The sequence below is a fragment of the Ambystoma mexicanum genome, chromosome 4p (genome assembly GCF_040938575.1).
Source record: "Ambystoma mexicanum isolate Mex_15411 chromosome 4p, UKY_AmexF1_1, whole genome shotgun sequence".
NCBI classification, from domain to species: Eukaryota; Metazoa; Chordata; class Amphibia; order Caudata; family Ambystomatidae; genus Ambystoma; species Ambystoma mexicanum.
This window is the reverse complement of record NC_090927.1, coordinates 691,041,736-691,068,844: the sequence shown is the minus strand read 5'-3', so window position 1 is coordinate 691,068,844 and position 27,109 is coordinate 691,041,736. Positions and strand designations below refer to the sequence as shown.

Genomic DNA, 27,109 nt, shown 5'->3' with positions numbered 1-27,109 from the left:
AGAGAGTGGGGGGGACAGGGACCAGGTGTCCCAATGAGAAGGATCTCTGTCTTACTGGCATCAAGGCAAATATTGTTAGCAGAGCACCATGCCTGAATAGCATTCGGGCAGTCAGTTAAGAGAGAGCAAGGGGTAGAGGATGAAAGCTTAAAGGAAAGCTGAGTGTTGTCTGCATAACACTGGACGTAAGGAGAGAAGGTGGAGATGAAGTGGGCCAGGGGAGCAAGATAGATTTTGATGCCATGGCTATATGATGGAGCCCTGAGGGATGCCACAGGTAGAGAGTGAGTTGGAGAAAAGGAGAGGGCCCAAATTCACTTGGGAGGGTCGGTTTGAAAGGTAGGAGGTCAGCCATGCCAGTGCCTAGGTCCATGATGTCCAGAGTGTCACAGAGATGATTTATGAGCATGGCATGATTGACCATGTCAAAGGCAGAAGAAAGATAGAGAAGGATAAGAACAGAGGGAGAGTTAGAGTCCAGGTTTAAGAGCAGTATACATGGTGATTACTTTTACTGCAGGTGAATTATTGACACTTCAAGCAATACATTAGCCTTCTTTTCAAGAAACAATGTCCATGTTCACACATTGAACTTTGGGAAAAGAAATAGAGACGGAAGAGAAGGTGAGGGAAGATGAGAAAGTGGCCAAGGACCGACCTCATACAAGAGCTTGGCAAGAACTGGGTTGACTTTCAAGTCCATCTCCCATCAAATGTCATGTTTCTGATCACACATTTGGTCAAAATGAACACCAGCATCGATAAGAAAAGCAGTGAACTCTTAACACTGCCTACTCTCCAAATACATGCAAGGAAAGCCTCAGAGAAAGAAATCCCCAATATGGAGGACTGAAGGGCAAAAATAGCTTCAGGACATGGTAAAATCTCAAGATCATTGGCAGTTTGAGTGTGAACAGCAGGCTGCAGCTACGAGAAGGTATTGCCTCTCTGTGATCACCCCAATGTAACAGACTCCATACTCCAAATATATACCTGAGGTGAAGACCTGGTGTCAACATATGTGTATTTTTGGTGGAGGATATTAAAGTACAGCCAGGCCAGAAGAACGCTAGAACTAGTTTATGAATTAGTTGCATCTTGTAGTTGCTATTGAATCCTGTCCCAGTATTACAGCAGGACAGTATGCCTCATTGGCATTCCACATGCTGTTTTTAAAACTTCGCTATCACGCAACTCAATACAAAATTGTGTATATTAGTGTGTGAAAACAGCCTTGTCATGAGAATGACCGAAGAACCGTTGAAACACGTTTCGACAATTGGGCACACAAGATTAATTTCACTAGTGGGCGCACAGGGACAAAATATGATTGTAATAAAATCAGCAAGTGATTCAACATAAACAACTCATCTTTGAATGCAACACATTGATCTAACCCAAGATCTTAATGGACTAGCGCCATATAAAGGTGCTGCAGCATTACATTGTTAGAATGAATGGACTGATTTGTGTTGGCATCTGCTAGAGCGACAGTCCACGAGTTACAAGAGAAAACAGTAAGTGCAGTTACACAGCATACCCCATTTTGTGTGATTAGATTTTCAGCCAAACATAGTTTGCCTTTAAAATGTATTTCAAACATGTATACAATATTCTCCAAAAGAGACTACTATTCCCACAATCCCCACAAAACGAACGAAAAAGAGGAAAGAAGTAATGATGATCACGTCCCACTGTAATCAGCCCAGTCCTTCCCCAGATCCTATTGGCCAAAGCCAATATAAAAAGGAAGAAAGAAGTGTGTGAGAGGTCCTTCCTGGAGGACCTGGCTGTAGGATTCATGTGGGAGAAGGGAAGGAACTGTGGACTGCTGTTTGGACCAAAGGAGAGGAGAACCCTTGCACCCCAACTGCTTGAGGGGAGCTGAGAAAGGCTGGAGAAGCCAAAAGGGCTAGCCTGGCCCCTACAGGAAGAATGGGAACCCCTGGGCATTAACCAGGTGCCACAGCCCAAAGGTGACTGCAGGCTTCCTCATTTAAAGTGAAGCCAGGGAGAGAGGTACCCGTGCAGGCTGCAGGGTCAAAGGTGCAGGAGAAGACATTGGCTTGTATGCAGAGGCTTGTTGGCATGAGAAACACGTACCGGTGTGGCATTGTGTAGGAGACTGCCGAGATCGAAGGAGAAATGCAGTGCGCAAGCAGGAAGTGCTGTGGAGATGCTGGGTACCGTTGGAGAGTTCCTGGATGCTCGGCAGCTTAAAGAGGCAGCTTTCTCCATACCGGAACCTGAAGGGAAACGGGGGCGTGACTGCAGAACCATGAGGGAAGCCAGAAGGACATCTGTGTACTCGAAAGTGGGAAGCGAGTGAAAACGCCTCACCACAGAAGCGGGAACCAGACGAGAGACGCAGAGGAGAAACTTGTGTTAAAGAAGTACTGTTACAGAACGTGTTGCCTAAAGCGGAACCTTGTGAATGGAGGTGAGATACAAAGTACTGTTAGTAAAACAGACAATTGCCATCTTACATAAGAATCCAGATGAAAGGTAACACCCTCTGGATCCAAGGTCGTTCACCTTGGAGAACATTTTTGTTGGCGCTGTTCTTATTTTCAGTTGTGAACACTTTTTGCCAAATATCAGGTTAAAGACATTTCCTTGCACCCTTTATTGTTTTGTGTATAGTGTGAGGGGCAAGATAAGACGTTTTGGACACAAGGATGTTTTTTTCAGTTGACATCCTGACACAGACAGATCCTTGGTTTTGGTTTTTAGGTAGGGAAACTCCTCTTTAAAATAGAGTTAGTGAGGCATTTTCCCAACCCATTTTTATTCAATTAAAGTCTTTAGACACAACATGACAACCTTGTGTCTGACTCTCATTGCTGACTCCTCACACTTCTGATTGAGACTCGGATATGAGGAAGCACCCATGAATCAGAGGTCCAGGAATGTAGATAAGCCAAATAAATGAGAGAACTAAGGACTCACTCCATAAGAGAGAGAGAACGGACTAAAATGATTTAAGTTTTGGGAAACTAAGAGAAGGACCACTGAGTCAGTATCATCTTGCAGAGGAAAGGAGTTCTGTGTAAAGGACTGATTGATCAAGATTCAGCATTATGGAAAGCACACTTCATTACCCACACATTGGATGAATCAGAGTCAACATTCTCAAAATTCAAATAAAATAGAAAAGAATGAACTACACCAAGTGTAGCCAACCTTTCACCCTTGTGGGTGTGTTGGGGAAGTATTAGTGTTTTTATGAGCCAAAACATCTTGAGGGTAACATATCTGGCTACCTGTAAACTGCACATTCATGGACCTGGTGTATCCAAATACAGTCTAATGGATGGCTTTTTAATTACCAGAGATTGTTCCACAAATATATTTGTTTCTATAGTGGGAGTTTTGGACATTGTTGGACATGACAGTTTGTGACTCTGAGTCTAGTATTACAATTTGTTGATATGCTCTGTCTCCATGAAAGCCCTACTGTGGACCAAAACAGCTGGTGGTCTCCTTCTCCCACCTCAGATTTGCACTGCAGAAGAGCTAAACATTAACGCCTAAAGCCTTAGACTGCGTGTACACTAAGGCTTTGCAGGTTCTTATCAAAGGCATGTGCCGTTGCCTCTATTATCCATAAAATATGTATTTCTAACAGGATACAAATTAGAATTCTGGGCTGTATATTGCACAACTTTAAATAAGGATGATGAAGGGGTTGTGTAGAATATGGGGAATCAATGTGGAGTAGGGACAAATGAGAATGGAGCAGCGAGGAAAAGGAGTGCAGAGGACTACTGATTTCTGAGGACTAGAAATGTCGAGGAGGAATGATAGCTGAAGAGGAGAGAAGATGTGTGAAGGTTGTGAAGGGATAACGATTACTACTGACTGAGGAGGAGGAGGAATAGAAATACAGAGGAGGATTGAGGCTGGGGCTGGGGAAGTAAAGAGGAAAACTGAGTTATGTGGATTGATGGGGATGACTGGAGCCTAAGGAGGTAAGATTGGGAGTGAGGAAGAAGAGAGTAGGAGTGAATAATGAAGAATTAGGAGGATGTTGGATGACTGGGGCAATGACGAGTAAGATGGAAGAATGAAGACTGAGAAGGAAATGTGAGGTGTAGGAGTAATGATGATGGCTGATGATTCAGTCAGAGCACGAAGGAAGAACTATTAGTGAGCATAGGATCTGAGGAGTGAGGAGTTAAACAAATGACTGATGAAGATGAATAAGAAATGAGGAATAAGGTTGATGAGTGGAGCGGTTGATGCTCAGTTGTAAAACATGAATAATGGGTGATACGTTGGAATGAAAAGGAGGTGTGAAGGGAAAGGAGTAGTGAAGAGTGTGTATGGATGAATGAGATGGACGACTGAGCAGTGAGAAGGGCAAACGAGAAGTAGGAGTGAGGAGGAAAAATTAGGATATCCTAAAATTAATGATATGTTAGCCTGTATAAATGTGTTGAACCAGCTCATACAATGAGCTTCTCTTGTTGACTACTGTATGTATGATTTCATATCTTGTACATTTCTATTTCACCAGATGTCCATGTTTGATAACATTATTTTGTGTTTAAGGAATTGGCCCATTGACTCTGCTTCCCTGTTACATGGTTTGCAGTAAAGAGACATACAGATTGAACTGTTGTTCCCTGAAATCATGGTCTTCAATAGAAAGAATCCTGCAACTTGCTCCCCTTGATAACTGATGTGCATGCAGGGCTGCTGTGCTCTTGAGTAAAATATGACCATGCCTTTGAAAGGCAAGAAACAAGTGTTTAAGGGATTGTCTTTTTGTGCAGAATAAATGAAAACCTTGATGTGTGAATATTCTCTTGATGGTTTCAAAGGGCATTCAATCTCTGAAGAGTTCTTAAGCCAATATGAGAAGCATTCGAAGTCTATGCCATGCTGGCAGTGTGAGGAGGGGCAGTGTGCCCATGCATCTGCGTAGACCATTCTCGACGTGCAGTGCCCAGATGATAGCCCTGCTGGTACCTGACTGGCCACGAATCTTATGCTTCGTGCGAGCCCTGATGTCCTGACCAAGCCTAATATATATAGTGTTTGGGATTCACATGCTTTTTGATCCAGGCTCCATCTGTTTATTTGGTGGTTGAGTGTTTAGGTCTCCATTGCCAGGGCTGTAGTAGAGTTATTTGGCAGTTTAGGTGTCCATCCATCTTGGCTGTGCTTTTTTGCAATTAGGCCTCATTTATGACCTAGTGTACATCAAGAGGTATTTTCCCTAGATTTTGTGATCAGTTTTAGGTTCTTCATTTTTAAAAGAATGGGATGTTGATTGGTTTACAATGCCATCTCTCTGCTTGAAAATGGGTATGTTTCTGAATTGGTGGCAGAGCTCCTTGGCAACCAGGTTATTTCCAGGTTTGAAGTTTTGAATACCGATAAAACATGCTTTGGTACCATTATGGTATTTAGTATTGGACCTGCAAGTATTGCAGAAGGTTTTTGTGATCAGGTGAAGGTTTTATCAGTGCTATTACTATTGGATAAGGGGATGTTGTGGCCGCTATTTTATTGGCTCGCCATTTATATAAGATCCACTTCTGAAACAAGAATTGGATTTGCATTTTTTGCTAACCTGGTTCTATGCACAGGCCTAAGCTGTGTATCGAGTGCATCTGTCTCAGGTGAATGCAAGTAGGCGGTGTATCACATTCATATGGCCTTACATGTTTCATTATTATCATTATTTAATTCTTCTTATGCATCATTTGCCCGTAGGACTCAGCGCGCACAAACAACAAAGACTAAGAAACAGTCAGATCATGAGCCAAGACAGGTCATTTTTCAGATATGCCCGCCACTATTTGACATTTGGGACTAGGTAGTGAGGCTGTGGTCCAGCTTTGGGTATGTTAAGCCACTTGATGAACTTGCTATTTGCAAAGGGGCAGGTGGCCGTTAAAGATTCAGAGACTGCCAGCCAATTAATGGTGGCTTCCAATATGACATTACATGAGCATAAAGTCACTAATATTTGTAAGCCCATTGACCTGACCTACTTCTCAAATAACTGATTGTGATTACCTGTTGTGTCTGGAGAGTCTTTTGGCTGATCATGGTTCTTGGTTCTATTATAGGCCTTTGGTTCTGGGCTGGTTAAAGATCAGGTGCTAGTTTGGTGTATCTCGAACACATAAAGATTGTGGTGAGAAAGAAGGAATTCAGGGGTCATATCCCAACTAGTTAACCAGTAATTCCTCACCATAATACCCACGTTCAAGGGTTCTTCCCTATGCTTCTTAGTTCAACGTCCAGTCATTTTCCCATTGCTGCTTTGTTTCCAATTCTAGGTGTTTCCCCTCTAGAACTGTGTTTCAGTTGTGTTTCCTTGCTGCTCCTGTGCTCCAGCCCTGCGTATCTTTCCCACTGCTGTTTGTCCAGATCTGGGTGTTTCTACTGTAGCACTGTGTTACAATTCTAGGTGTTTACACTACAGCTCTGTGTTGTTGCCCATGTCTCGCATTTGGCCCTGCTGTGGTTGTGAGCTATGTATTGCAGCTGACCCATGTCTTGCTTTTGGCCCATCTTTTAGGGAGCAATATCTCGCACGGGCGAACCGCGGGGCACAGGGAACACATCACCCCTAATGGAACTTGTGGAAGCGGTAATTGCTACACACCAGAATGTACGACAGGGGAAGGGATATGGGCCACAGGAATGCAGAGCAGCAGGGATAGGAAAGAGAACTGCCACTAACTTACCCTACTAAAAACTCAGCCTTCTGCATACACCTTCTCAAACCCTGAACTAGACACAACCATAGCTCTACGGCACAACAAACTGCACACACTTCACAACACCACAACGACGAAACAAACCACATGTGCTACCAGCGGGTTGCTGCCAACCCCGTAACAATAAATCGGCGGCTGTCTTCCCAGTGCCACCGGGACGTTACTAGTCCTGGTGGAGCGGGAAGTCAGGCGGCTGATTTTGTAAATCCCCATTCCCGTGGGGTCCCATAGGACGGTGCCGGTGCTTCTGTGACAAGTCTGCCTAACGTGGCCGTTGCAGTATCCTTCTTTCTGGACCGCCACAGTCATAATGAGGCTCATAGCCTCGCCCAACACCACATGGCAGCTACCATCTGAAAAATGCACCTACGCTCAATGAATAGTGTCAACCTGACTGAAGCTGCGAACAGCACATCATAGCCTTCTGGCTCTTTTCTCCCGCTCATCCTACTAAGCTGCACACCTCCACCTTGCTTTAGAGAGCTGCCAGAGGGCACAACAAACCATGCAATTGCAACAGTGTGCGGTATTAGAACCTTTAACATAACATAACATGTTTCCTCACCACCACCCCTGCCTGTGTGTGGTCTGGATCATCGAGCTATTTACTGTGTCTTTGCTTAAACTGGCACACAGTAAATGGGGAGTGAATAACACATTTATGTTACATGAGGGATGGGCTATATTAATGGTTTCTAGGCAATAACTCACTGTAACAAATGGGGACTGTGACGATAAAGATTTTGTCTCAGTTTAATTAAGATTAGCTGTAAATAATTGGCCCATTGGGACAAAGGGGAGAAAATCAGTTGGTGGTAACCATTATTGCACATTCTGTAATAAAGGTTTGAATCTTCAGAAATCAAAGCAGATGCCACACACTTCTTACCTTGTACAAACACCTACGTTGATTCGATTTAAATCGTTTATTTCATCCTTCACTTCAATGTCCAGTCTGAATGTATCTGTTGTATCTGTGTCCCTTGTACGCCTAGGAGTTGCGTTGATGTTGTACATTACATTTAACTGTAAATGAAAACATCTGTTTAATTTCAACTGAAATGATAACTGCATTTTATACAAGTTTATTACAGTTCATTATGTTCTGTCCATTCAAATAGAATCAGCATAAAATCTACATTAAGTCATATTTTTCATACATATCCTTATTGTTCTCACTATTGTCATTGAAGTTTGCAATCCTGCTCTTTACCTTCTACTTTTGTTTTATGATTGTGTTGATAAACACATGTCTAAAAGTAATTGTCAGAGTTACTTGGAGAAAATTAATAACTCTTCAAAGGGGTTAACTGCTCAGATGAATTCTTTCATTAACCAATCTGCGTGCAAATCCCCATTCAGCGATTCACCAGCGATAATACAGCTGGAATTACTCCCAGCCTCCAGCTGGAGGTAAATGAACCCAGGTGCCAGGAATAAAGCCATGGGTGCATACAATGCACACCTGAGGGCTACATAAGACCAACTCAGGCCCCAAACACACTTTCCAACACCACGCTGCCATTCTCTGCTGGGAACTTTGACATGCAGTTTCACATGCTGTGCCTAGAGCTACTGATGTTGGACAATCAGGGCAGGGCACAGGGAGCACAGGGGGTAAGGGGATGGAATGAGGATGAGGAGGAGGCGGAGACCAACCCCAGCAACACGTGCACCCATCCCCAGGGACAGGCTACCGCACTGTGCCCTCAGTGACACCCAGTTAGTAACAGAGAACCAGCTGGTTCGGCCGACCATCACTGGTCAAGCTGGTGGCAGACCTGCAGTTCCTGGGGACAAGCGCCTGGCATGGCATGGCCCATTCGACATTCAGGGTAGTCCTGGGCCAGGTGCTGGATTCCCTGCTGCGTCATGTCAACCTGCACATGGCACTGGCCACCACCCAGACACAAGGTGAATGACCTCAAGGCACGCTTCTATGTCACTGCACAAGTGCCCAACATAATTTCAGGCATCGACTGCACCCATGTTACATTGGTTGTGCCCCTGGCCCAGGAGGCAGTCTTTGGGAACCGCAAGCACTATCACTCATTGAATGTGCCGATGACCTGTGGGCCTGACCTAATCATCAGCCACTGCTGTGCCCGCTACCCTGGATTCTCCCCAACTCCATGGTACTACGCAACAGCTCACCGCCAGCCTACATGGAGAGACACAGGGAACAACGGACCAGCATAGTGGGTGAATACAAACCCTGTTATAAATGCATGTATAAACACAAGTAAAAAAGGGGCGGGTTATAGCCACAGCACCTGCACCATTTACGTGTGGCATCCAAGAGCCCATGTACACAGCCACCACACCTGGACCCACACATGTTGATGGACACACACCACTGCAAACACAACACATCAGACCACAATGACATGAATGCACACTGAATGTGTTGCAGTGCAGATCCACACCCCATCACCCACCAGCTAGTCCACCCAGGGCCCCAGATAGGAATCCAACGTGAGAGGAACCCACTCTCTATTCCCTAAATTACTGTGTGAAATGAATACCGAGGAGTAAACGTGTACATCAACATCCAATAGGGAGTGTCCCATTAGTGCATTCAAACATGCATCAACTGTGAAACAAAATTGTTGGTGTAATGAACATGTATCATCATCTAGTGATACTGGCATATCATAAGATAAATGCCTACTACCCCTCACCAGCCAATAACAGTAGCCACATCCTGTGGGACTCCATGCACCACTGGCCAAGCCATATCCAAGGAGCGGTGCAGGTGGAACTCGGGGCACAGGCTCTCGGTGTCCCTTGCACAATTATTGGAGGGAATATTACTACACCCTATCACAAGTAAAAATGTGAGTTCATGCCTATTCATAATGAGTAAAAGTGGGCCATGCACACCCTTACCTGTAGATCTGTGTCCACCCGTGCCACAGCAGCCATCCCATGTACAGCCAACTGTCAGCACCACAGGACAGCCTCCTCAACAACACAGGGTGCATGTACAGGACAAAGAATGCATGGCATGAAATGGGAAGGACGTACACCCAAACCACATACACATTCCATGGCCCTGTTGCTCACAGGAATGCCCATGGTGCATAATGGCAAAATATTCTGATTCTGCAGACCCATGCATGGAACAAATGCCTGATGTTGTCATTCCATCCCATGCAGGTGACTCGGGATACCAGCAGCTCACCTCGCTGATGAACCCTGTGCGTGACCCAAGAACATCACATGACCATACATACAACCATGCCCACAGCAGGCCAGGCATCTGCATCGAATGTACTTTTGGACTTTTGAAGGCACGATTCAAGTGCCTAGATTTCACTGGAGGGATCCTCTTGTATGCCCTGGAAAAAGGTGGGAAAATTGTCTTGACATGTGCAATGCTGCACAACATTTGACTCATGCAGAATGTACCCCTTACCCCCTGACGCAGACAGGCAACCCCCAGAGGATGATGATGACTATGACCATGTGGCCGGATCTGGGACTGATACACACATGGATGGGGTGAGGAAGGGGAGACAGGCCCGACAGGCACTGATCGACAACTACTTTCGACACGATAACTGGACCCAACACACAACCTGCACATGCTTTTGAATGAAGAGCTCTAGTACATAATCATAAATGTCCTTGTGTTATTTCTGTTTTCAACTGCCTTTCATGTGAATGAATGATACCCTATGCCCCACCCACCACCCCTCCACAACAACACAGCAAACAGTCCCCCCATATACCACCCCACCACCAACAGTGCAGAGTCCATCTAATGGGTTATGGTCACTTCCCACGCACACCGACATCAAGTGACCGGTGTTGCAACTAATGCTGTGACCTCTACCTGGGTGACCCCTGTTGACACCCCTCCAGTGGGGGGGGTGGAGGTAGATGGTACGGATGCAGCCATTTGCAGCTGTTGGCGGAGCAGATAGTTTGACTCACGCATCTGTTCGGCATGGCCGGATTGCCCCTCGCACAACTCAGACTCGCTGGCCAAACCTTGTGAGTGCCACAGTGCATGTCTCAACGACCATACGTGTGTGTGCATTATCGTGCGTCACGGTCCTGGCCACCCCCCTAATTGCACGGCTGATGGCTTTGATCTGCCGGTTGTGTGCTTCGTCCATGCCCTCAATCTTCCTCTGGCATGCCTCTGACGTCCAGCCGTGCCATGACAGAGCTCGCAGGACCTGTTGGTGTGCCCTGGGCAGGGATGGGCTGTCCTGTGGTGCTACCCTGGATGGGGTGATGCACCGTCTGGTGCAGCTGCCATGGGCAGGGATTACCGCAATGTCCGGTGGGGCTAGCCGGGTCGTGGGAGCTGAGCTGTCTGGTGAGGCTTCCCTGGATGGAATGGCTGCCCGTAGATGAGGCATACAATGGTGCGTTCTCATCCGCACTGGTGTGCATGCATGATGACAGTTGGCCCGGTCCTGTGGCCTTGGGCTTTCGGTCTCCATATGGTCGAGGCTCTCTTCTGGAGTGCTCATTTGCTGCACCAGACTGTGTTCCTGTGTCAGGGCGGCTGCAGCCTGCTGCTCATCGACACTTGACGCTCCCTCCGGCTGCGTGCCTTCACTTGTGGCCACCTCCACAACATCATCCTGGTCAGCCCTGGTGAGACGGAAGTGGTGGCGAGGCCCTGGTGGCTTGGGACCGACGTGGTGGGGAGGCCCTGCTGGTTTTGGACCGGCGTGATGGTGTGACACTGCTGCAGAGGGGTGGGTCCTCTACCTTGGTGTGCCCCGCCGGGCCCTTCGGGGGGTAGTGGTGCTGGTGGAGGAATTGCTGGGCACATGATGGCATGGCTTGCTTCCTCGTCCTCCCCGGTGGCCTCTGGTGATGCATGCGTGCCTGTAGGGAATGTAAGCGATGGCATTAGCACACATTCCCTCACATATTTTGACATGCATTGCAGTACTTACCGGGGGCGGGGAGGGTTGCACAGGGCAGTTTGACTCATGCGTGGGCCTGGCCTGCTTGCATTTTGCAATGGGTAGGTATTTCTGGGGCCTGGTGCAGGAGGGGGGACACACTTGGTAATTTTTATTTCCTGTGGTGGCATGGCATGGGGAATTGTTGGCCTAGCCATTTAATGTCTTACATGTGTCTGCAAAGGGACAGCTGACCTGCCACACTCAGTAATGAGGTTGGTGGGGTGCTGCAACTTCACACGTCCACCTGGAAATGGGACGATGCTGTGCCTCCGCCATGACTGTGTTGCATGGTGCTTGCATGTGTCCATTGGCTGCCCTCACTCTTACTCACAGGAGTGGCTTGGGTGAACTGGCACATGGGTGCTGCCGTGGGTGCATGTGCTGGCTCCCACACTGCACCCTCTCACAATGCCCAGCTCTCGGGTGTTCACACTAGGGGATGGTGTGGTGGCCTGTTCACATTGCATTTTGCCATTCACCTTCAGCCTGCTAGGTGCCGGTGCCTGCCTCTGTTCCTCCCACTCCCTCGATGGAGGCCATGTCAATGAGGGTGGTGCACTACTCCTCCCATGGGGCCATCTCTGGTGGGGGTGGCCCTCCCCCGCTCACCATGCTATTGGTCCTGTGCTGTGCCAGGATGCCACAGACAGGCAGTGAATCGTTTGCAGCAGTCTTTGCTGTCCCTGGGGACACGGCCCACCACAGTGACCTTTTGAATGATCTCCACCCAGATCTTGTTATGCCGCTGGGACCCTGTCTTCTTTTGATGGGGCCCATATAGTTCATTCTGGCACCCAATCACCTCCTCCACAAGTGGTGTTAGTTTACTCTCTGTGAACTTCGGCTTGCACAGCCTATCCTGGCCACACATTCCCCTCACACGCTCCTGTAACATTTTCAGTGTTCTGCTTGACTGGATGGCTTGCAGGGGCTCTGGTTTTTGGTGATTGTGATTTCCAAAATGGCTGCCGCTTTATTTCCCATTGCAGCGGTAACGCGTTTCCCACTGCGGTATTACGGCACGCAATTAGCATGCAATGTTGGCTGCTGACGATGCTAGTGCTCTTTAGGCTGGGATTTTGGGCGTTAGCACCCGCCCGGGCGTTATTTGGTCAAACAGTATTCGTGTTGACGTGTGTGCTTGTCTGCCGACTCTTGATACAGCTGTTTCTGCATGACTACTCCAGACGTTAACGCTAATACTCCTCAACAGTAATTACGCTCAGATAACGCTCAATTCGTGATGAGGTCCACTATGTGAAAAGAACATTGTTTGCTCAAAATGTAATTGACAGCAACACTTAATAGAGAACAGAGCGTGAAAAATGAAGGAATTTAATCACAGCAAAAGAATTTGTCAAAGGTGCAACAATCCAAAAGAGCTTGCAAATGTTGCTGAATTAAAAGTGTACACAAACTCTGGAGACAGGCATGCATATTTCTGTGTTTCAATGCTTCGGTGGCTTGGTCAGGGATTGAGACAGGCATTTGCAGCAAGATTCCAACGACCAGAGGTCTCTACTGGCTTTCTACTTGAGTAAGGATCTCATTGGAGACATATTACAAATTAAACGAAACACGAAAAAACACTTGAAATTAAACTACCAGTACCCCTTGCACTTCATACTTTGCAGGCAATTGGTTGCTGAATAAAAAACATGCACTATCTCCCTGGCAATGCCTGAAGTGACTCAGAAGCAAAGAAAGCTTGGCTGTCACAGATGTAGTCAACCTGCATGTAACACACTTTGTTTATATTTCACATCAGTGCCCTCTAGAACGGTGTGACAAAGTCCCCTGCCTGACGCTTGGGGTGTATGTGGGGGCAGGTCAGGGAGCTCGGTACCACCACCACTAAGTGATTTGAGCCCTGTGGATGATATGGGGCAGATTCCCTGCCCCCGTCCCCCTCCATATCACTACACACTTAGGCATAGAGCATTCACATTGTTCAACCTACGGCTGCTACCCCTTTAACAGATCATGTACAGAATGCAATGCGGCGATCTGATGGCGCTTTCAGACCAGAGTGTTCGCACTGTATAAAAGACATTGGGCCTCATTACAAGTTTGTCGGTATCATGGCAGTAAACCCGCCACAATACCGGCAAATGGAATTACCGTTACCACCACTTGGTCGGATTTCAAGTGGTGGTAGCCGGTTTAAGTCCCCATTCCCATCAATCCATTCATTAATTCGAGCACCAGGTTTTATTTAGCAGATTGAAAGACAAATGTGGTGACAGTCCTTTATGTTTTCATAAAGATTTACAAATGAGCACAAAACTATGTTCAGAGCTGAAATCGAAGGTAGTGATAGTTTGACTCTATCATCCATCTCTTTTAAAGACTCACGTAGGGGCTCTTGCACAGGCCTAATGCCGGCTTTGGTTGAATCAAAGGGTAGATCGATACCAGAGCCATCATCTTGGCTAATGTCACTCACCTCCCACATCACTTTTAAATCTGCTGTAGATACTTTTTTTGTTTCATCCTCAACTGAGCAGTAAGCCTCCAGCAAACTCGGTTCCGAGACCCCCAGCGAAGGGTCAGTCGTCGCTCAGCAAAAGTTGCCCCTTGAGCCAGCATTATTTGCTGCAGTGGATCTGGCTCCCAATCTCACGAAAAGTTCTTCATATTTGTCTGCGACTTGTTTCCAAAAACGAAAGGCTTATAGTCTTATTTATTCATGTATGACTGATGTACCTGCGCAACAGTGCTCTCTGTTGTAGTGCCTGCAGATGACTATTGATCTAGAGCAGGCAGAGATTTTGTTTGAAGCCTTTCAGATCGGAACTCATTCTCCAGTTTGGAAAAGGGGGGCAGATGTTCAGTCATTTCCCTTAGGAGTCGAAGCACAACTCTGCAGCCGCACTTTGTTCTGCTCTTTTTTTCCTGCTTGTATGACAGAGGGTGTAGAACTCGTTGCCTTCATTGAGGTAGCACCCTCCTCATCCCTTGATTGAATTAAGGGGTCTTCCAGTGCATTTATGATAGCATGTGACATAGTGGGGAGTGGTACCAGTATTTTGTTTGGAAAAGTCATCCCTAATGGATGTTTTGTTAAGCATTGTCTCTGGTTCAGTGTATTGAGAAGTCCGCACGGGACCAGGAAACAGTGTGCAGGTATGATTTTCAGACCTTGCTAACCGCTCCCTTGTTTTTACCGCTTTGCAGTTTAGACATGCGGCGGGGTAGGGCAAGGTAGACTGACACAGTACGTATGACTGGATCCGAGCCCGAGTACGCCGCAAATACTTCAACATTTGTTGACGAGTGCCACGTGTGAAGTTCAAAGGGCTCCTCAGTCCTACAGTCACACTTGCACATGTGCTGAGCTTGTTAGTTTGAAAGAAATTAGTAATGAGGTAGAGTTGCCGCACAATGGCAAGCTCAGCAACAATTTTAGCTGCAACCAACAAAAGCTTTCACAGCCTTATCCAATGTTCTTTTTCCGGACACAGCAAACAGAATGAGAGGAAAGATCCTAGCCTCTACCTCTACCTCGAAGCTGCCAAACCTCCCACTTTGCTCACTTGCTTTGAGCGTGCTTGCATGAGCGCGGGGGACCTGGAATTTGTAGTTCTTCCTGTATTGGCCAGGGTTGTCTAGCAGAATGCCTGCCCAGGTTCCTCACAGCTTGCCAAAGGTAGAGAAATTCACAGCCAAACCGCTCACTTGGCTGTGAGGTTTTTTTCTTGAACTGTGAACTTTGTCCTTGAGAAAACCTTTTGTTGGATTTTGAACTTTTGTGTTGAACTTTGACCACTTTTTAATACTTTAAGAAGACAAGGAATATTACCCTTTGCACCTTATAGTTGTTTTAGAGTGATTACAGACACATGACCTACTTTATTTGGACAATCATTAGCTTTTGGTTGAGGTAGGGAAATTCCTCCTAGATTAGGGATAGCGAGGCATTTTCCAACCCTTTTTCATTTAAATAAAGGTTTGTAGCCACACACGTCTCCTCTGTGTTCGTGTCTCATTCCTGACTCCTCACAGTTGTCCCATGATCAACTCCTTCCAAAGGAAATTTTTTTAAACGCCACCTTCATACTCCTCATCTACTCCCCTCAAGTGTATCCTTCCCCCTGATATCCTCACACCATCCCAAAGGTATGCAACCTTGGATCCATTCATTACCTCTGCTGCTACAGAAACCTATTCACTTGATATGATATAAGTTATTTATAACACGCCTGTCCACAAGTGTTTCCAGGTGCGAACTATCATCTCAACCATTGTACTCAGGAAACAAGGTATTTTTCCAGGCACCACAGGGAATTCCCCTTCTCCTTTGCCCCTGTAAAAAATATTTTTAACTTTGAAATCTGCACACCTTATAACCTCACTCTCTCCTCTCCCAGAGGTGCCATAGCCACCACACTGGTTGACCATCCCTGTATTACCAATCCCTCTTCAAATGTCTGCTTTAGCCTTCAAATATGTCCATCTTCCTGCCCTCCCTCTTGCCCAATGAGCTGGCCGCAGCTATTTCTCATCGTGCACCCTTTTCTGCGCGATAAGAAATACTGATGGCCTGACCATAATTCTGGCATTTAAATCTGCCCACAAATAAATCTCCTCTCCTTGTAATGGTCCCCTGCACCAACAAGTATCAACGTCCTTCCCCTCAGTTCCTTACCTGTCCCTCAACTGTGCATGGCATTAATACCTGTTTACGGTGCATTGTAGTATGTGCATATTGTGTATGATGCTACTGCTTTTGTCTGAAATGTCCCCATCATATGTTCCATTGTCTCCCACTTTGACAAACTGGACCACTCTCTATTATTACTGTCATTTAAAGCACCTGATCACAGATGTGCTCTGACATCTGTTATAGCCTATTTTATTGCGACTTTGCTCAAAACACCACGCCCTTCATCATCAAATATATAATAATCAAAAATACAAGCTAGTGATGAGGCCTTTCCGAGCTTGGCAGGGCACTGGACCACAATAGTTTCAATCTGATGTGGTATGCCATAACACAACGATGCACAATCATGGGCTTTCAGGAGATAGCTGACTATTACGGTGGGCTTGGTGGTCCACACAATGTCAGGAAGTTGCGTATTCTCGAGTGTGGCTCCAGAGCTATGGGATGCAGTGCATCTGTAGTAAAATGCACACTCACACAGTCCTTGTTCCAGCCCCCTTTGTACCCTTAACCTTTAATTCTTGGTGAAGTTTAGATTTGTTGTTATATTCTGTTTTAGTTGTATAGCGTACACATGAATTTGCTAGAATGCATGCTTGCCTCTTGCCATGATTACTTAAAACTGACATGTCCCAATCCTTCTAGATTAGCCGAATCATGAAAATTACACCGTGAGATTAGGAGGTTCAGTTAAGGAAGGCAAATCAGGCATTGTTTGTAATTCAATGTGAAATGAAACAACAATGCTTTAAACCCATTTCAGTGTAGGTTTGTCTCCCTTGTTCATCGAAATTGAAAAAAAGCACAGATAGTTGTTTGGTTGGAGGATTCAAGGTGTGCAAGGCATGTCATAGCGTTGGCACCACTCCTCTCCATCAGTGCGTGTGCTGGCAGTAGAATCTATCGGCCTTGAGAAGTTTATGTTCTAACTGATTGACTCTTTCTTCATAGGCAATGGCCATTAACTCTCGAGTAATTTTCACTTGAAAGGGCATTCTTCACAAGGCAGTTTCTACCTGGCAGGACATAATCATGGGACATGTTTTTTGCTTCAATTCCCTGTAGGAATGCAGGTCAGTCTTCTTTTTTGAAAAGTCTGCTTTTCATCAAGGTTCTGCTTCAAAATGGCATTCGGAAGCCGAGCGCCACCAGTACAGGATGCACACCTGTAAAGTCCACCCACAAATCTGCTTTGTCAGGAAATGCAAAGGTGCCATGGTTTCAGTTTCCCACATTAGAATGGGAAGTCAGGCTGCCTAACAACCCGGCACCCCAGAAGGATTTTCAGCAGTGTGATGAAGAGGGATAGATTGGGAAATGAAATGGCCAATTCAGTTCTAACTTGTCTAACTGAGCACCACACACTGTGGGTAATAATAAGCACCCCTCAGATACCTGAGGGTTTGTAGCGCTATATAAATGCCAAATTATTATTATTATCATTATTATTGTTATTGGGTGACATTTAAGCAGTGCATTAAAAAAAAAACTGACGATGACATATCCCCTTTAGGAACAACCTAGTTCCCTAACTCGGAAGGCGTTCCGCGTTTTATCCGTCTACGTCATTCATAGCAGGTATTAACATTGTGCTTACTTTCTCCAGAGGAAGCCCTACAACAGTGAAAGATATGCCAAGACATGTTGACGAAATCGAGGAAAACCATGAGAAATGAAAGCATAGGAAAGAAAGTACTAAGCACAACCACAAGGTCTTGGAATGGTTAGTTCAAACTTAAGCTGAAATTAAGTGCGTGCATTAGTAATCTCCACGTTTCTTTTCTCCATTCACATTTTGGTAGGTACTGCAGGAAATCTGCTGATGAGAGAGCTGTTAAATAACATTAGCAAAAGCTGCGTCTAATACCGCTTACCTGAACAACAGCTCTTCCTATCCCCGTGGCTGAAACATTTACTGAAAGTGGCTGAAACACTTCGATCTAAAATCCAAACACAAAGTTATTAGCCCATCATCTTTTCTCCATGCAAAGCAATGAAGTCAAAGCACTGCAATCTGTTCTTACCTTGGAACTCTGTACCAGCAGAAGATTTGCTGAATTGATCTGAAAGAAGATCGGTCCCAAGATGCTTGCCCCAGTGACTGATACATTCAGGGCAGTGCTACTAGATGTTAAAAGTGCAGCAAACTGGGAAAGCGCCTGCAAGGCCATGATCGTATCCTGTAGAACCGAATTGATAAATACAGAATTAACAGGGCTGTCTACATCCTGGAAAACTACTGATTTTGCATGTTAAACTGAAACTGGGTCATATACATGTTATCCAAACGTTTATACCTCGTGCGATTGCTTGTTGTTATGGCTTTAAAAGGTTAACATGAGGCTTAACGAGAATTGTGTGCCCCTCTTGTGTCTCTCCACCCAAGCAATTACTAAGGTGCAAACAACTGCACTATCGTCCAGTAAAATACATTAAGAGAAATGTTAGGCTCCATAGCAAGAGAGAAAATGCTGGGATTCTGCTGGTCTGGATGAAGCGGGGAGTGCGTGGCAAGAGAACTGAGGTGCCATGGCCGTGGGAGCGAATGACAGTGACGTCCCCATAATGAGGCAGCCACCTGAAGAACCCATGGTACTGAAATGGGGCTGCTGCCTGCGGCAGCCACCCCATGTAAGATAATATACATTTGTGTGTCATTGTTTGATATATCTTACTATATACAGATAAATATATTTGTATTCATTGAAAAAACTTTGTTAGAGGGACTTTATGGTTAGGTTGCACTAACAAAAACCTTTCAAAATCAGTGAAAAATGTTCTCCTAAAGTTATTAAAGGGACATAATTGTTACAAGGTAAAATCGGAAAACCCAAGAAATTGGTACGCTTTGCAACCATAACTTGCACCATCGCCATGCAGTGCTAAAACTATAAAAAATAACACCCAGGACATCACAGATGACATCCAAAATGACATCATTGATGACAACACTGATGACATCAAAAATCCGGGGCGGTTGTTTTGTGTTCAGACACTGAGGACCCGATTCTGAATATGGTGTTAAAAACCGAAAATGTCAAAGAAAGCGTTTCCAATATTTTTTTATTACTTAAAACATATTGTGAAGTTGGCGTATTTTCTCTAAATCGGATTTAATGCACAACTTTCATAATTTGAGCTCCGGTTGCTAGGATGGATGGTAAACCAACCTAGCAACTGGCACTTTCGTATTCGGCTTATCAACATGCCGATTCTCGTGGCAGTCCTCCACTTTAGCGAATGCCAAAAAGTGATTTATTTTTTATTTTGGGGGTTGGTCTCTAACCCTGATGGCCCCATAATGAATGGTAATTGGGTACCAACAAAAAAAAGGTTCATGAGCGGGGGGGTGGGGGGAGACGTCAGGGAGTTTAAGACACTAGGCTGTTAGGGAGAATTCTCCTTCTAGGAGCAGCTTTGCTGGATTTCTGGAGTTTATTTTTTCCACCTGGCAAGAGTGTACATCCTTTTTCCACTCTTACATGTGTTTTGGCATATGTGTTTTTACTCTTTGTGTGATCTTGGGAACTGGAGCACACCACTCCAGGTGACCATGTTCTTGTATGGGTTACACAGCATCTTTAGTGCAGTAACCCAGGGCTGTCTTTAAGACTTCCCTCTGACTCCATTTCGCTGGAGCTGACTACTGTCTCCCAGAGAAAAGTAAAGTTGCCATTTACTTTACATAATCATTTTTACCACAGACCCAGTACACCCCATCTTACATGGAGTACTGGAAAGGGCTAATCTGTACCCCTTTTCTGTTTGTACCTCCCTGAGCATTGTTTCACTCTTTTAACATTTAGACTTGGCTGGTGGCAGTGGTATCTACTCTAACTTTTCTACTGCGATTATATTAGATAAACGTGGTACTATTCTTGGCTATTATATTAGCATCAAACATAAAGCCGCTTGACCAAATCGTCTTTCTTTTGGCTCCGGTTGGGTTTATTCGCCATTTCTTTTTGTTAAAATCCTGTGTTTTACTTTGTGCAGCAAACTAGGTTCGCCTTCTTTGTTCACTGTCTTTTGGCAGGCTTCTGCAGAGAAGCCCTCCTCAAGGCACCTGGGTGTCTAGGTGGGCTGAATGTGAGGGAGAGGTGTAGTCACCCCCTGCACAGGGTATCCTTGGAAACCCAAGTCGCACTTTGCCATGATTGGCTGAGGTGGTTGTCCCGACTGGACAACCCCCCTGCTGCGTGATTGACAGCCAGGCTGTGTGAATGGGGGTTTTGCGCATAAAAGGCAGGTCTCTTGGGCTAGAAGTCAGTCGCCTCTGGAACTACAAGGAACTGAAGAGAAGCGGAGAGAACGACGGCTGCTGCAACTACCCCGTCCCGGTGAAGCCCTGCTGCAGTCCTGAGCTATCTACCCTTCGACGACTAAGAGGAGATCCAGTCCGGAGTCTTCTTCCCTTGAGCCTGGTGGGGATAACCAGCTCATCTTCTTCAGCCAGAGATCTCCACCGTGATCGAAATCACTGCACACTGCTGTAGTGGTCCGGATAGCCACCTGTCGAGCCTCTCCTGCTTTTAAGGAGTGCACCTTTTATTCGTTGTCATTGCTGCCGGCTTCATCCTTGTGTGGTGCAGACCCCCTTCAGACGTCCTCCTTCACAACGAACCTCCAGGAATCATGGGTCTGTGGGAAACCAACAAGAACATCTGCCAGGGCACCAGCTACATTATTGGAATAAAGTACTGTACTCTACTCGAGGAAACTGGGTGAATCCCTTTTTCTTCATCCTTCGCCCTTGTCTTCCCTCCTTATAACTTTTGCTTCCGAACATTGACAATATCAAAGTACTCTTGGCTACACTGAATTGTGAACTGTCTAACTGTGTGATTTTCGGCAACAGGTCTCCAGTGTCACTTAACCCTGGCTCCGACCCTTTGACTTTTGAACTCCTGTTTCTGAGTGTTTCTCGATACTGTCTGCCTAGCCTAAATATTGCCTGTGATTTTTGCCTCCAACTCCCTCTGGTGTATCTCAGGTGCTAAGTGTGTTTTTGCCCCGGTAGCATTTCATGTCACAGATACGCGTTTATTGAGTAGACCGAACTGTCAAAAAGTGATCGCAACCGTATCCGCGGTATCGTGTTTTGTTCATAACACCGGTTCATTCAAATACAGAGTACTTACCTTGAGACATACTGTACAACGTGAATTGGTTAGTTGTAGTATATTTAACGTGTGGTTTTGTTTAAAGTTTAGTAGAGGTGTTGTGTTTATAACTGATGGTTTAAAAATAAATGTTCTTATGTTTTTTACCTGAAACCTTGAGTCAGTGTTTGCTTGAGCTCCAGTAATTGTGGCCCCTTTGTGTAATCTCTGCTACTGCTCATATACTCTTGAGATAAGCCTGGCTGCTCTGCTACTGCTACCACTATAATTTAGTAGTACAGGCTTGTACCAAAGGTAAAACTTGTATTGCCACCTGTGGTCTTAATTGTGTGTAGTGGTCCCTAAGGGCACTGCACAGGATTCTGCCTAACATAGGCCTAATAAAGGTAGAGGCTGGTCGAACTTTCAGTATTTTTCGATCCCACTGTTTGTATATTATAATGAGAAAGGGGAAGGGTATCTAACAGTATTTCAGTTTCAAAGAACAGATCTTATTGACCAGTCGGGATATGTAGTTGAGAGAGCAAAATCTCTTTCAGAGTGGATACACGGTCAGAGGCGAGGAGTTCAATGATTCTATTTTACCCTAATGGTTATACGACAATTATCAGCATGGATTTTCAATTTTTTTCAATTGAATCACATCCCACTTTCAGGTTTCACACATACCCTTCCTCTAGCCGAGGTGGATATGAATGGTCTTTGTCCAGGTTCTTTGCTGTTAAGACCTGGGAAAGAACAGAGATGAGATATATCCAGGAACTCTTGCATATTCCATTGATTGTTTTTTGTGGGTGTAGGTAGAGGTGGGGTGGTTTTATTGGTCTCTCGGAAATAACCCACAAACTGGTCACTAGGGGTTGACTCGGGTTTTATAGGTTCTTTATATCATGGAGGGGTTTTGTGGAGTTCTGATTTTTCCCAGCAATCCTGGGGTGAAAACTCTGCAAAGGGAGGTGGGGTTTCCTGTAAGAGAGTAGAAAAGGTAGGGAAATCCCGACCCAGAATAACTTCCTCGGGGATTCCAGGAATGATGGCTGAAGATATTAAACAAGACTCGCCCCTAATGCTAATGTGTAGGGGTATTTTGTAGTATACTTAATTTTCCCCATGTACACGGGTAACTCTAACTAGGTTTGCATTCTCGAGGTCCGTTGTTGTGACAAAGTCAGCTTGTACAGCAGTTTGCTTGCTACCCGAGTCAATTAATGCCTTTACTTGCTTCCCATTCATCCAAGCCTTTTCATATGTGAAGTCAGCACAGGACTGACACAAGCATATGCTAAAGGTCTCTAGATCTTCGGGTTCTTCCCACTCTTCTCCCTTTAAACAGCCTATTTCCATAGGTTCGTCCTTTACATTTTTCTCTACATGAAAAGCAGATAGGAGGGGGTGGTTTGTTTCCTTTTGGTTCCTCCCTCTTGCTTTCGTATTTGTTTTTAGGGTCAGATCTCTTGACTTCTAGTCTTTCCTTTGGTGTCCATTCCTTGATTTTATATGACCCTCCTTGTCTGTCTACTCCCTGAGGTTGAGGTCGGTGGATAGGTTTGTAATCTTTCAGTTCCTCACCTCCATGTTCCGAGTGGAAGTGTTTGGCTGCATCTGAGTGGTTTTGTGCAGTTCTAATGGCCATGGCTAGGGTAGGTCGACTTAACTGTAAGACAGCTTTTTGCAAACAAGGGGACAAGGAATTGGTGAACTGTTCTAAGGTGATGATTTCTATTAACTCTGCTAGGGATTTGTTATTGATCCAAAGGGCCATAGTGTTTTTGACACGTTCACCTATTTATAGGGGGGGGGGGGGTTTCTCCCAGATTTAACCTAATTGCCCTCAATTTCTGCCGATAGAAATTACAAGTTTGCCCCACTCTTTTCAACAGCCCTTCTTTGATGGATACAAAGATGTTTCTCTGTGCAAGATTGAGTAGTTGGTAGGCGGCCTGTAGTTCACCTTTCAACAGAGGACCCAAATAACACCTTTTAAGGTTTTCTTCCCATCCTAGCTGTTCGGTTAATCGTTCGAAATTCAGAAAGAAATTGCCCAGACCTTCGCATTCAATATGGTTGAAGTAACCCCTGTGGTAGTAGGGGTCTGGCTTACAACTCTACCAATTTTGTTAAGTTTTCTTGGATACCAGCTTCAACCTATATTTGGTGGGCCGCCAACTGGGCTATGACAGCTCCCAGGTCGGCCATTTCTTCCGGTGGGGTAAGAGTTTCTTCTGTGTTTTTTTCTGCATCAGAAAAAAACAGGGTTCGACTCCCTCGGATAAAGTTTCAAAGTCGCCTGATTCTTCTGAGTCTGATGCTGCCTAAGGGATTGATTTTGGTAGGTTGCCTCTAACCCTGATGGCCCCGCAATGGATGGTAATTGGGTACCAAAAAAAAAAGAAAAAGTTCAGGTGCGTGCGGGGCGGGGGAGGGGTTAGGGCAATAGGCCTAATAAAGGTAAAGGCTGGTCGAACTTTCAGTATTAATCGATCCCACTGTTGTATATTATAATGAGAAAGAGGAAGGGTATCTAATAGTACTTGAGTTTTAAAGAACAGATCTTGTTGACCAGTCGGGATATGTAGTTGAGAGGGCAAAACCTCTTTCAGAGTGGATACACGGTCCGAGTCGATGAGTTAAATGATTCTATTTTGCCCTTCTGGTGGTACGACAATTATCAGCATGGATTTTCAATTTATATCAATTGAATCAAATCCCACCCTGACACCATATGTAAGGAAGGTACGGTACCAACAGTAAGACAGACACAAGTGAGCACAGTTCAAGGGTGTTTATTGAACTTGCACAAGGGTGTGATCACACATATCTAAACCTAATTCTACAGATGGGAGCAAGCTACGACCATCATTAATAATAATGCAGTCCTAGTGGAGTCTTGTCAAAGAAAAAGGGCCTATACTAAAAACCCTATTGCCAATCCTTACCACTAACTTACAAATAATGTGGGCAAATGTTCATGAAAAAGAAAGAAGTGTTCACAAAATAATATGTCAGGATGCTCAGGCAGTGGGCCTTCCTTCCCCCACGTTTTCAGCACGGGGCAAGGTGGGTCACTCGAGCAAAGCACACACTCTAGCTTCTGTGGCACGAGGATACAGTTTCATTTTCCCAGTTCAGGACCTTCTGTGTCCAAGTATCTTTACTTCTTGCAAGCCTCTTGGCGCAGCGGGTCTGCTGTACCAAAAACAACACAAACTTTATTTTCCTTTTTACACAGTTCAATTTGGGTATTCATCCTGAATCCCCCTTAGCCAGGCTTAGATCCTTTTCAAAACAAGGTTGAGAATTCCTTTTTCGGATGACTCTCGGTTCACCCCGGAGCCCCCTCTGCCGGGCTCAGAACCCTTTCTTTCATTCAATTAGTCTCCCTCAGTTGGGCTCGGACCAATTGTGGCGCAATTTGGGTATTCACCCTGGATCCCCCTCAGCCCGGGCACAGATCCTTTTCAAAACAAAAGTTCAACATTGGATCCCTCTCTTATGAGCTCAGATCTCTTTCAAAACAAGGTTCAGAGAATTATTTTCGGTGTGCCTCTCGGTTCACCCCGGATACCCCTCTGCCTGGCGCAGAGCCCTTTTTTTTCATTCAATTAGTCTCCTTCAGCCGGGCTGGGGCCAATGGTGACTTACATTAAACTATCAAACACTTTCAAATGTGCACAGGGTGTAGCTGGACCCGTTGCATGACCACTTCGATCTCAATACTTCTTTGTCTCACACTCAACATCTGTTGGATAACTAACAAAGACTTTCGAATGAGCACCCACGTGGCGCCGGACCACTCTGTGTATGGTCTCTTTTCTTGGCCTTCCAAAGTTCAATTATAAAGTTCAACTACTTCCTTTGACTTCCAATTGTATTCGCTTTGCTCATCCCAAATGCCTCATACACTGTTCTCTTTATACAATGTTGCCGCTTGCAACCCTTGTTCAAAACACAAGCTGGTTTGGTATCAGTCTCTCAGACTCACCGCTTGTGCTCCCTTTTATGGCGCTGCTTTGTTGTAGCAGCCAAGGACAGTACCACAGCGGCAATCGCGCCTCCCCGCCTTGATTATCGACATGGGAGAGCCCTCTGTACCTCCGACACACTGTGTTAGTTTGATCAGTCTTCGTTCCTGGTCTTCGGTTTCTTACTTTCCAAGGCTTATTAAAGTAACAGTCTTTACAGGTCAAGGCGCTGCCCTCCTTGCAACCCTCTCTGGTCTTGCTGCCTTTCTCCTTGTATTAAACTGCCATCTTGGAAATGCTGTTCCCTCGTGTGTTTTGCCTCACTCAGAGTGTGCTTTCGTGCTCCGCCTTTTATCCATGTGGGGAAGTGTAATGGAAGTCACGTGTTTGTAATGATCCGTAATTGCCTGACCTTGCCTGACCATAGTGTTGAGACATGTCAGGTATACAGCTCTGATGTTAGTCCATTGTCGCTCATGGTGAACTGTCCGTGAGATAGTATTTGGTTCGGAATCGAGGGGCTTGAGTTCCTAGGTGTGCTACCTGGTAGGATGGGGAAAAGGTGTTACAGGGAAGGGGGATACCGTGTCTGATGTTCAGTGTGGACCCATTTTATCGGCCGGTAATATCTATAACTTGAAGCCCCTAGACTTAGGTCATGAAAAAGTATATGAGGTATTAACTCAAATTAGCGCCTCTCGTGTACCGGGCCCTAACGGGCTATCTCATTCTTTATTTGAAGGTGACCTGTCCACCTGGGCAAGGGTTCTGTCGACACTCTTTGGGAATATTCTGACCATGGGTGAACCCTGCTACGTGGTCTACTGCTTATGTTGTCCAAATATACAAAAGAGGGGATACATCAAGTCCTCTTAGTTACCGTCCTATCTCGATTCTGGGTGCTGACAGCAAGGTGTTTGCGTCAATATTGCTGTCGCATCTAGAGTCGTGGATGGACGATACTAGGGCAACAGGTAAATGGCAGACAGGATTTAGGCAGAAGATGGCTACTACTTTGAATGGCCTTACTGTGAATTGTCTGCAACATCTAGCTTGGAGTGGGAAATATGATAGTATATATGTTGCATCACTCGATCTCACTGCAGCATTTGATGCAGTGAATAATAGAAGGTTATGGTATAAACTAAACTCATGGGGTATTCCCCCAGCCTGCTAAAATTAACTATTGGATTATACTCCAATACAGATATTAAAGTTGGTTTGAACCACTCTGGAGACATGTCACAGAACATCTTGACCACTGGGGGGGCGTCAGGCAGGGTTGCGTTCTTGCACCCTGCCTGTTTAATTTATTCCTGGCTGATATTGATGATTAGCTGAATCCTGCAGCTTTTGTCTCTTCTAAACTACACAGTTTGCGATTTTGTTGGTTGGCCTATGCGGACGACTGTCTGTTATTTGATTACACCACAGTTTACAAAATGCAGGAATAAAAGTACATTTTGGCGGTACATTGGGAACATTGTGGTGTCTAATATAAACTCGCTTACCTATCTGGGGTTCTTGATTAACTCTAAGTCCAGTCTGGTAAATTGTTATATGTGGTTTATAAATTGAGCCTCTAGTTTGCCAAGTCAGCTGGTTAAGGTTGATATGAAATTCAGCAAATTTTCATTGAAGTCTGCGATCCGCTATTATGATTCTAAAATTGTGCCAAAACTAT

General features: G+C 45.4%; 1 protein-coding gene across 1 annotated transcript in view; it reads right to left on the bottom strand.

Annotated features, from left to right (window-relative positions):
* LOC138453420 (CD109 antigen-like) overlaps nucleotides 1–27,109 on the bottom strand; it is a 1,060,964-nt gene that overhangs the window by 65,926 nt on the left and 967,929 nt on the right. The window contains exons 28-30 of the mRNA XM_069606254.1: nucleotides 18,365–18,520; nucleotides 18,215–18,280; nucleotides 7,630–7,766 (exon numbers count right to left, since the gene is read on the bottom strand). Coding sequence (XP_069462355.1) covers nucleotides 7,630–7,766; nucleotides 18,215–18,280; nucleotides 18,365–18,520 — 359 coding nt within the window. The remainder of the gene's footprint in view (nucleotides 1–7,629; nucleotides 7,767–18,214; nucleotides 18,281–18,364; nucleotides 18,521–27,109) is intronic.